This window comes from Patella vulgata, chromosome 1 (genome assembly GCF_932274485.2).
Source record: "Patella vulgata chromosome 1, xgPatVulg1.2, whole genome shotgun sequence".
Lineage (NCBI taxonomy): Eukaryota > Metazoa > Mollusca > Gastropoda > Patellidae > Patella > Patella vulgata.
In genome coordinates, this window is record NC_065879.2 from 79,719,430 (window position 1) to 79,731,691 (window position 12,262).

The 12,262-nt window shown below is 37.3% G+C and overlaps 1 protein-coding gene across 2 annotated transcripts in view; it reads right to left on the bottom strand.

Annotated features, from left to right (window-relative positions):
• Positions 1–329: 329 nt before the first annotated feature.
• Positions 330–12,262, bottom strand: part of LOC126824023 (uncharacterized) — a 40,648-nt gene continuing 28,715 nt past the window's right edge. For both annotated transcript variants that reach the window (XM_050553128.2, XM_050553138.2), the window contains 10 exons: positions 11,673–11,914; positions 10,200–10,479; positions 7,333–7,491; positions 6,512–6,692; positions 5,800–5,990; positions 4,879–5,145; positions 4,010–4,127; positions 3,375–3,578; positions 2,054–2,221; positions 330–1,349 (listed from right to left, as the gene is read on the bottom strand). In XM_050553128.2, the coding sequence (XP_050409085.1) occupies positions 1,345–1,349; positions 2,054–2,221; positions 3,375–3,578; positions 4,010–4,127; positions 4,879–5,145; positions 5,800–5,990; positions 6,512–6,692; positions 7,333–7,491; positions 10,200–10,479; positions 11,673–11,914 (1,815 nt within the window). In that variant the 3' untranslated portion in view covers positions 330–1,344. The remainder of the gene's footprint in view (positions 1,350–2,053; positions 2,222–3,374; positions 3,579–4,009; positions 4,128–4,878; positions 5,146–5,799; positions 5,991–6,511; positions 6,693–7,332; positions 7,492–10,199; positions 10,480–11,672; positions 11,915–12,262) is intronic.

The window sequence follows — 12,262 nt, forward strand, 5'->3', positions numbered from 1 at the left end:
CATTGGAGTACACGTAATAGAACCTTTGACAGTTTGAATTCGATATAAGTGTAGGCCATGGTGTAGCTGTTTTAGCAAATTTCCCTCACAGCACACTATGGCATATAGCACACATTTCTGCTCAGTAATTACAGAAAAGTAAAACGCTAAACCCAATTTTATTTTTTTATATATCATATGCCAATGGAATAACAGGGAATCCGTTATGTATAAGGTCTGAAGGGCTAAGGGCTGGTCCAATGCATTAAACTTAACGCGAGGGCACATAGCTGTGAATCAAAAGAAAGTTAGAATTTACCCCTAGATGCGATAAAATGTCTAAAGACAAATTTATGCCAAAAATAGTATTTATTATCAATTATTGATCTATTTTAAAAGTACATTACTGGTATAAACTATAGTATTTATTATCAATTATCAAAGGTGAATTACTAGTAAAAATTATAGTATTTATTATCAATTATCAAAGGTTTATTACGAGTAAAAATTATAGTATTTACTATCAATTATCAAAGGTTTATTACGAGTAAAAATTATAGTATTTATTATCAATTTTTAATGGTACATTACTAGTAAAAATTATAATATTTATTATCAATTATTAAAGGTACATTACTAGCAAAGTATATTATAGTATTTATTTATTTATTATCGACCCTGAACGATATATTATTTGATCAAAAAATGTAAGTAAAGTGACTGTAGCACTCTATAAAAAATATTTGTATGAACATATCATTTCCAGTGTTTACAATCGTATACAAAAAAGGGAATGCGCAATTTAATAAAAAAAATATTTTGCGTATATCATAAAAACTAAAAGCTATTTAATATTTAAATAAGCAGTATCAGGTTTATTTAGTGAATACAACTGGTTAATTATATGTGAAAGACTTTTAAAAACGTTTTTTTCTCATCCTATACGTGAGAATTGTTCGATATCAAAGGAAGGTTTAATTTGGAATGAGTACAATTTTCAAAACGAACAGCTTCAGTAGTGTCTTGTTAACTATCACTGTAAGCTTGTCGTATGTAGTTATGGCATGTATTAGGTCACCCAGTGCACATACTTAATAGGCCAAATTTATTCATCTGATTTACGCAACCCGGTAAGCAATATTCGAATCTGAACTGAATTTCCTGACAACGTAAATAGTTCAACTTTTAAATGCACAAGTGTCAACATATACACTGTAAAATTTCGGATTACTCCTTTGACTAAACAAATAAACGCAGATACATAATTAAGCAAACAAATAACATAATTAAGCAAGAAAGAAAAGTAAGACACTATAACAGTTTTTTTCGTAAAAATCCGGGTCTCATCAAACTTCATCGTGATGTTTACTCTGAAAAATAAAGATAAACAGTATCAAATTAACGATGCATTATGCAAGAGCGAGACCTGTCGGTGTCTGTTTTCGAACATGGCTGTCCAATAAGGTTTTGGGAGAAAGGTTAAGTATCACGTACGTCATGGCTGCACTATATCAATTCTAAAGTTCTGGGGTCGTTAAATTCAATTATGACTTAGGAAATGAATGTTTAAAATTCAAGATGGCAGAAATTGAAAATGACGGCTACAAATTACACACAATTGCCGATTTGTCATTTTTCTTTTTGGAGTGACATGTAATTCTGCTTACATAGATAACAAAGGGTTTCAGAGCAGCTATATATATAGACGTTTAATGTGTACCTTTACGTCGACGATTCTAGTCCAGGCCACCAAGGCGTAACATACTAACGCATTTTAGTAATAAAATTACACTCTTGGGAAAGAGACAACATCACTAGCCTAATTAACCCACATTTCGCTCTCATTAGTATGCCACATTACAAAAATAGTGACCTTAAGAAAATTGATTCAGATTATCCAATGGACAGGTTTGCAAGGATGGCATATCCAGCATTTAAAGCAAAATACATTCGCTATAGATGTGTGTATGTTATCAATTTATACAAATTCGACTGTTCTGCCAATTCGTATTTCGCACCTTCTAGTGAGTGCTCCGAGTTAGTATTTAAAGAAATAATACGTAAATAGCCTTACCCAGACAATAACCAGACGATTCTAATGGTGAATTAACCAGGTAGTAAACAAAGAAATTGTTTCCACAATACTGAACTTTTACATCAATAGTATATTTACATAATACACTGTATCGTCTAACACAAGCTTGTATGTTCTGTATTCCACTCACAGTTGTGACAGGAGCAGCTAAAACATAACATTTTATGCTCTTAGTGTTTAAATATGAATACGCCTGTCCAACCTCGTAGGTTTTCTCCGGGTCCCCCGGGTTCTTCCCACTGCTAAAGACCTCTACGCGCAAGCAAATTATTGAAATAAAATTGAACCATGTGTTAGTCCTGAAATGAACTAGTTTGTGTTGAGTGGACGTTAAACCCCATTTCTCTCTCTCTTTTTAAATATGAATACATATATTTCGATATAAACGATACAATCACTTCTCCATATTAATAGTGATATGCTTGAACTCCCCAAATATGATGTCTTTACTACGTTACTGATCATTTTATACTTAAAAGGGGCAATAATGTGGATCTGAATTTCAGAATCTGAATATACTGTGTAGCAGACAATCTGGTTAAAACACAGATCCTATTTCGTTTCATTTTTATAGTTTAAAATTTCGTTTTACTCGTTTTTATAGTTCAAAATTTCGTTTTACTGTCTTTACTACACTTGGATCTGGAAGAGTTGTTATTTAACTCGTGTTCTGAATGGTGTCAGGGATAAGTCAATGAAACGATCTGTTACGGCGGGCTTTAGGCGTGTTTTGCACGGAACTGTGGGTAATCCACTAGTAACATCAATGCACATTGGTTAATCAAATGTCTGACGTCACAGGGCCATAAGCCGGTCTTTTGACCCCTGACACGACCTATGGCTATAACTTGTCAGATCTTCATGTAGTGTAGGCCATCGAAAGTATAAAAAAACGAAACGAAATATAGATCTGTATTTTAATCAGATTGTGTAGCAGAAAATATTGAGTCCAAAAATCTAGTAGAGTAAGAAATAATTTGTTGTGAGCACTGTGCTGTATCACGTGACCAGAATAAACATAATTATATTTTAATATACATAACGCGCCTTCAGAATGACATTGCAGTGATGCAAAAACGTTTATGAATATAATTTGTTTCAACCAAAGGCTCGATGCGTCATTTGCATTTCACACTATTGTAGTAGAGCGCTAAATAACGCATCGAGCCTGTAACAAAGATGAACATTCAGGGAAGATACTCCGGAAATCATAACTTAACAAAAAGTGGACGGAATCGTAGCATTAGCCGATTCATTCATTAACAAATCTATGTAAGTAGAATTAAACAGGCATACTTACTTTGTAGATAAATAGGAAATAATGTACCACAGTAATATTGTAATGGAGCTGTAACACTTGGTATAGCTCTTCCTGGTTTTCCATACCATCCGTCTGATAGATACCTATCATTAATCCTCACAGCTCCGGCAGATAACAGATTGTTAGTTAATCTTAATGCAGGGTACGTAAACGACGTATAGTTACCACAGGCACCGTTAAGAGCTGGAAGATAGTGTAAAACAAAATCGTAAAAATTGCAATTATTGTATTCAAATACCATAAATGTGTGTTTCAAAACTATTCTTTAACGGATGATTGTGCAAATTCGTCTACAGTAGCGAGGATGAGAGCGATTTATGAATAAAAGATTAATATAAAATCAAGATATTTTAATAAAACTCTCTTCTCAACCCACCAACGCTGTCATATTGGAATTCATAGCAAAGTGGCTCGGTTAAAATTGTAAGCTGTTTTCTTAAAGCTATCAAGTTAGAACCCCCTCGTGGTGAACTATTATTATTATTAAAATGCTACATCAATATTATTATAATGAACTCTATTGTAATCTAACATCAATATCATTATAATGAACTATATTGTAATCTAACATCAATAATATTATTATTATTATTACAAAAAGCTAAAATAATTACAGGTATCATTTAGTTCCCATCTTCCGCCATTTTCATCAACTTTACAGATATATTGATCATTATAAACATAACTTTCATCATGATTGTAACATCGATCATTGACCAAACAGTGATTTTTCTGAAAATGTAGAGAATATCTCCTTATATGTATACCCCTTATGGTACCTCTTTGACAGGTTATCTCTGTCACACGATCACCTGATATATGTTTGGTGATGTGACCTGTTACTATGGTAAAGCGGGATTCCCCCGCGCTCTTTGGGGGGGGGGGGGTTGTAGCCCGGATTTGGTATGGAATGAAATGTTGTATGTCCAATTGCTGTGGTCTACTTTATAATAAGATGAGATCCCGAACCCGCGGGCGTGTGTTTAGACACCAACACACGCAACACATGGTGGAGATGTCTCGGTTCGTATCCCTAAGACTTAGTCATCAGAATTCACATTGCCGAAGGAATTACCAGCCCATAAACTATTGCTACACTTTCCGGTTCCCGTGGGTTCAGTTTCTATTTGGATAAAGATTTACGACCTACCATATATGAGAGTGATAATGCAAATGAACTATACATTTTCGAAAATATTGGTTAAACATAAGTGAAACCACTACCGGGTGGATGGCATAGTTTGATTAGTCCGTATATAATGCGTATTACCATTGCTTTAGGGATAATTTGAGGATAAGGGGCACTTGGGTGGTATGAATGTTCTAAGGTCGCTTTAAAGCAAATATATACGAAAAAGGGGAAAAAAAGGTGTAAGCCACAGAAATGCCATAAAAGAAAAATGATTGAAGGAGGTCTAGAGACAGTACGCATATCCTACCATATTACTATATATCATCGGTTATTTATACAAAAAAAACTTACGGATATTTGACAAGTGATTATATTATTAGTATTATTACAAGTCACACAATCTGAGTTGTAGTAGATCATTATTAGTTGATTACTGTAGTGTTGTCCATCATTAGCTACAGATAGCTTATAACCAGAGAAGGTTTGTTGTTGGACGGGTATAGGATTTCGTGTATTAGACACATCCAGTGGACAGATTGCTTCACCTATACTGTCTATTGTTGCATCTAATATAGTTGGAGAGGAATCCATATTCGTCACAGCACCAGATTCTGACACCTTAACAGATAATATAATTACATAAATTGCTATATATACTGTCTAAAATCTACATGTTATACTTTTATCCATACTCCCCGCAGTGATTCGGAGGGTCACGGTGGGTAAGTGGGTAAGACGATGGTTCGCTAGCCTGGAGGTCGGTTCTTCGATCCTTGCATTGGCCGAGAAAGTTCCATCCAGATTTTCCGGCGTGGTTCCCCCTTGTCAGCGATGCAGAACGGAGGGCCTGGCAAGGACAGCTGTCTAGTCTTTCGGATGGGACAAAAAACCGAGGTCCCGTGTACACATTGGCGCGCACGTAAAAGATCAATTGACAGTTGGAATTCGATATAAGAGTAGGCCGTAGTGCCGCTGTCCGGGCAAAATTTCCCTCATAGCACACTGTATGGCGTATGCCCGTCTTCATTAGCCCACTTCGGGGCAGAACAGTAGGAGGTTAAACCCCATTTTATTTCATTGCATTTCATATGCCTGGTTAATGTGGGTTAACTTCTCATTTGTATGTTTTAATTAATCATGGCACGTCTTGTATAAATGATGTTTTGTTATCCAGCCGGTGTAATTGTGGTTATTTTATTTCTATTTAATTTTTTGGCGAATGTTATTGGTGAAAGTCAACCGAAAGATTTATATCGGTTTCCCATAACATACCCTGATGCTATAACGCTGACATTTCGAGCCAGGGTTTTCTACAAATGTTGTACCAAAAACAGCAATATCATCACAAGTTTGGTTTTTCACATCACACAGTCCTTCATATTCTAATTCCGTTAGAACTGGACGATCCGCTGCATTAGTAGAACAATCAACAGCAATATATCCAGTATCACAAATACATGTTCCTACAATATAGATATAGAGATGGTTTAAAATCGCTCAGGTATACCGTCTTGCACACATGTCAGATACGGGTTTACCCATATTCTACTGATATAAGAAATGGGGAGAGAAAAATGGGGTTTAACGTCCACTCGGCACAAACTAGGTCATTTCGGGACTAACATATGGTGTAATTTTATTTCAATAATTCGCTTGCGCGTAGGGGTCTTTAGCAGTGGGAGGAAACCGGAGGATCCGGAGAAAACCCACGAGGTTGGACAGGCGACCCTACTCCTTGTCACGTACAACCGGGGATTCGAAACCACGCCAGTCGACTCAATGACAGACTGTATGATACAGCGCGCGCACGCTAACCATTCAGCCATCCAACCCCCCAACAAATGGGGAGATTGGGAGTTTATAATATAGCGGGGTCTATTTATTTTTTCATTATTATTGCATGTGTTCATACCAGAGTTCAGTGTCACAGATGCCCTTGTCGATATTATTGGTAATAAAGCGTTATATCGTTACGATGACTCACCATTATCACATGTGCCATGTTGTGAACAGTTATTCACACAGTCTATTTCAACAACTCGTTTGTAAATTGACGGTTTGTCGGGTTCTTCTTCTTGTAATTTAGGATCTAAGTCCACTTCGTATCGACACTGACTCCGGACACTACCAACCGCTGACATAGAAAATTCAGTAGCGCCAGTAAGCTGTAGAAAAAAATATATATGTATCAACATTTGCTTAAAAAATTGGTTGAACTGCCTGCAACATTAGAAGTTATCGAATATAAACAGTATATTGTATCTTAAACTCATGTAGTTCTAAGAGGGTGTGTAATGAGCAACTCCCCAACAAAGACACGCACGCTTAACAAAATGAAATGAAATGGGGTTTAACGTCCTATTTTTCTGCTCCGAACTGGGCTAATAACGACGGGCATACGTCATACAATGTGCTATGACGGAAATTTTGACCAGACAGCGGCACTACGGCCTACTGTAACATCGAATTCCACCTGTCAAGTGATCTTTTACGTGCACGCCAATGTGTACAATGGTTTTTCGTCTCATCCGACCGACTAGACAGCTGTCAGGCCCTCCGTCCTGCATCACTGAACAGGGGAGACGCTTCGGAAAATCTGGATGAACTTTCTCGGCCAATGCAAGGCTCGAACACCCGACCCCCAGGTTAGCGAGTCAGTGTCTTACCCGCTTAGCCACCGCGACCCCACACGCTTACCAAAAACTACCATTGCCATTGAGAGCACGAAAAACCAGAGCTATAAATACACAAATAAAAAAAATCTAACAAAAATCACATTTTTGATATTTTGTTCATACAACTTACTTTTATATCTTCCTTGCATGTTTCAAGAGCTATTGGAAGTTCATTCTGAAGAGATTCTATTTCACTACTACATAGTTTAAACAGACCATCACTGTCAAACAAACTGTTACAATAGTCTGTTGCGTTCTCGTCAGACCAGGTGTTGTTCAACGTTGCTTGCTAAAATATAAAAAATCAGAATTAAGCTGTATATTATATACTTTGGACAAAATTCTCCCAAATGAGAGGATTCACAAGCAAAAACAAAAGATAGTCATTCAGTCAATGAACAAGTCACAGCATACGAGTATATGGAAATCATCTCAGAAGATGATAAAACAAATTTTGATGAACTGACACTCTGCATTGCCCACTCGACAGTCTCGTTTTGCCATAACGCGTTAGGTTTAGTAGACTAAAACACGTTCTCTGTATTAATGTCTACGCTTGGGCGTGCAGTCGTAAAGCGATATCACCTTCGATGGAAGCGGACGTTAAACACTGAGAACTGAGTATTGTCGTTACTTTCGCCTGCCACAAACCCACCTACAAATACTGCAAGTAAAAAACTCGAATGGTAAATGTTTTAAGTCCGTGTGCTTCTAACAATACCTAATAGTAATGCAGAATCATGATTCGTGTCATATAATGTGCAATATTATCAATGATCCAAGAAATTAAATGCCAAATAAGAGAGTATTTCTAATTTTAAGGTTTAACAAAAAATGCAATATGTGTTTTAATGATATTTAAAATACAGATGTGACGTCATCCTTTGAAAGCTTAGAAAACCCGGTATATTGTAGGGGTTTATATAGGCCTTGCCTGTTCCCCACCCCACCCCCCCCCCCCCCAGTTTCTGAATAAATATTGTTCATATAAAAAAAAATATTGTAGAAAGGGAAATCAAAATTATGTACATCTATATACGGATGTGTGTGCACAGAGTATAGTAAAGATATTTATATATACTATTCAAAAAAAGTAGGGGATATTTGATTTTTAAGTGTTATTAAAGTCACCTAATGAAACTGACGAAGAAACAAATGACAAAATGAAATGAAGTTCACATTCATCGATTTATTCCAAATGATCGTTAGACTAAGTAAGGCACAGACTGACCATTATAAGGGTAAAATGATACCCGGGGTCAAACAGCAAAGTTACCACAGCATCACAACCAAGTCAGTAACGGGTAAATCCTCCTCTGTTTGCCAAACAAGCATTGATCCGACGTGGCATACTCCTAATGAGACGTCTAAGGTCATTTTGGTCCAGATTGTCCCATTCCTGTTGCAACGCAGCAGCAAGTTCTTGGACATTGGCAGGACGTTGTTGACGTTGACGTAACCTCTGTCCAAGCATGTCCCAGACATGCTCGATGGGGGAGAGGTGGGGACTCAGTGCTGGCCAAGGTAATGTGGTGATGTTCTGTTGTTGGAGGTAACCTGTAACGATCCTGGCCCTGTGACATCTTGCGTTGTCATCCTGGAAGATGAAACGGCGGCCATGACGTCGTGCGAACGGCACAACATGGACTGCCAAGATGTTGTCCCGGTAGTACTGGCCTGTAACACGCCCTGCAACAACATGTAAAGCCGTTCTTCCAGCAACAGTGATGCCTCCCCACACCATAACAGAACCACCCCCAAATCGATCATGTCTGATGACGTTAACGTCTTGGAAGCGCTCGTTTCGACGACGCCACACCCTCCTACGTCTGTCCAAAAAATCAACAGTGAACCTTGACTCATCTGAAAACATCACATTGCTCCAGCGTCGATTATCCCAGTGTTGACGATCCCTACACCAACGACGTCTTGCCTGAATGTGATGATCTCTCAAACAAGGGATCACGCGAGGACGTCGGGCGCGAAGGTGACGCCTATGCAGTCGATTCCGAATCGTCTGGCCACTCACTCTCACACCAGTGTCTGTTTGAAGACGAGCGCTGATCTGATTTGCTGTGATGACACGATTTCTCAAGGCCAAGGTACGGATAAATCGATCCTGGGCTTGAGTTGTCGCCCTTGGTCGACCTGAGCGTGGTCTGTCCTGTACAGATTGTGTATCACGGTATCTGGACCACAGCCTGCTTATGACAGACTGAGAAACATTCATCGTCCGCGCCACAACCGCCTGTGTTGTGCCGATCTGTAGCATGCCAAGGGCACGTAACCTTTCATTTTGGGTAAGCCGACGCATATCAAAATTTGTTTTCTGGTCACTAAAACAATTAACTGATGTTTCCACCCTGGAATTCAATGCCACAATGACTGTAACATTCAAAGTCAGAGTCGTGCAAATCTTGGGTTGGACCCCCATGATGATCCCAAGCATCACCTGCATTCCATGCGGTAGCTATTGGTGCGTTTGGGCGTCACATGTAACTGGAAATGTTTCTTCTGTTAGGTTCTATAGTGACTTTTTTCGTAGTCATTTGCATATTTTAGTATTATGCCCCCAAAATCAAATATCCCCTACTTTTTTTGAATAGTATATATATTGAATAGTTCCTGGGGGTTGCTTTGAAAACAAATTCGGAATGGGCGGACGGATGGGGCTCATTTGAATGGCACGCCTCTTGACTCCGTGCGGCGCGGGACAACAACATGTATTGTACCAACAAGAGGGCCGTAGGTCCGAGTGTTTGTAGAATATATTACGCAAAGTCTTAAGCTCGAGACCATTAAACTACTTAAAATACAGACATTCGGCACGTGCTTTTACAGTGAAATTTGTCACGCGAGTCCAATATTTCACTAGAATAAATAATGCACGATTGGCAAGTTGCCCGTATGATTATTTGAAATAATCGTACGCCAACATCAAAGGGTGACGTCGCATCTTTATTTTAAAGACATATAATAGAATAAAGTTATACCTACCCGTTTGAGTCTTTTGATTCGGCCAGTTTCTGGTAAATATGATGGCACTGATCGTCTTTTACGGGAAAATGTATGGGTGGCGCATGATCTTTTACTGACTGCCTTATATCTATCATCTCTGGCACAAGATTTGATGTTACTTTTCGGATTACATTCGATCGTATGGTACGGTTCTGGTTGGCCTGCAGGAGGGTTACACTCACATATAATTGGAGTTTTGATTGTAGGTACAAAATTCTCACGAACAGTAGGGTTAAATAAACTCTCATCTGGTGCAACCCTGTGGATATAGCAAATGACAATTCACTATAAATATGAGGGGTTTTATTATCCAACAAATGTGACGTTTTATATTTTTCAAAGGTTTTTGCAGAAATGTTTTGTCAAATATTTCTTAAATATACTCATGTCATCAGACGAATTGTCGAAAATAGTACATTTTGATACTAGTATTAAGTTTGATATTATCATTAATATGCATATTGATAATTTTAATAATAGTATTCAGATTCATTTTAATAATTTTATTCATTTTGATAATGGTGTTCATTTTTTGTAACACTGTTCATTTTTGATTATAGTATTTATTTTGATTATAGTATTCGTTTTGATTAGAGTATTCATTTTAATTTCAGTATTCATTTTGATAAAAGTATTCATTTTGATAAAAATATTCATTTTGATAAAAATATTCATTTTGATAAAAATATTCATTTTGATAAAAGAAAAGTATTCATATTCATTTTGATAAAAGAAAAGTATTCATATTCATTTTGATAAACGTATTCATTTTGATTCATTATAGTATTCATTTTGGTAATAATATTCATTTTGATAATAGTATTCATTTTGATAATAGTACTCATTTTGATAATAGTATTCATTTTGATAATAGTACTCATGTTGATCATCTTAATATTAGCATTCAAATTCATTTTGATTTTGATATTTTCATAACTGGTATACATGTATATATTTAAAGAAATGCTTTTTGTGTCTGTAAAGCCAATTTCTTAAATGAGAGTAGGTATAAATTTAACTTTCATGTATGTATTATTACGGGTCCATTTTTCAGAATGTATTTTTGATTACTTACTGTTCATTTACTATCCATGTTGAGGCCTAAGTAAATTCTTAATTATTTTCTGTCAACGTCTTTTTCCGTCGTTTAAATGCAGAGTCTTTTGTATGTTTAAATCCCACGATGTTCCCAAAACCGACTAACCGCTCCCTCAGTCAAGCCAGCACACAATAAGCTGACAGACATCAGTTGGGTTGCCAATTAGTGATACCCTGATATTTTTGCCCAGTGCTTGTCCCATGGGTGTTTGTCGGGTAATCCAGTATACTTTCCATATAATAATATACCAAATTTGCCATACTTTTATTGGAAATAACCACCCGATAAATACTTTCGTGACAATGTATCTTTAATGCAATGTGTATGAATTAGAAGTTTAAAAATACACGTACCTCCATGAACTGGTGAACAGTTCGGCCTCCTGGTAAAACAGCTCGATGTAGTCTATGTTGTCTGTAGTAACCACACCATTTCTTAGAACAAGTTGTTGTGTTTTGTCATTAGATATTTTACCGCACAATCCTAGCACTTTATTCGCATCCGAAAATGATGGGTTAACATGCACATCCACATACCGGGGGGGATTACCTCCATGTAAATGAGCTGTCACTGTGGCACCAGTGGGAAATGTTATCTATAAAAGGTATTGACCAGTTAGTTCAATCATAAGACATGTGCGTAAAGATTGAAGATTGAATATAAATGTAGTGAGAGAGAGAGAGAGAGAGAGAGAGAGAGAGACATGGAGAGGGAGGGGGAGAGGGGTAACGTCCACTCGACACAAACTAAGTCATTTCGGGACTAACACATGGTTTAATTTTATTTCAATATTTCGCTTGCGCGTAGGGGTCTTTAGCAGTGGGAGGAATCCGGAGGACCCGGAGAAAACCCACGAGGTTGACTTTCTCTATCACGTGACGCAATGTAGCGTACATTTATGATCTACGAACACACCTTGCTTATGCCCCGTCAGACCAGGTTG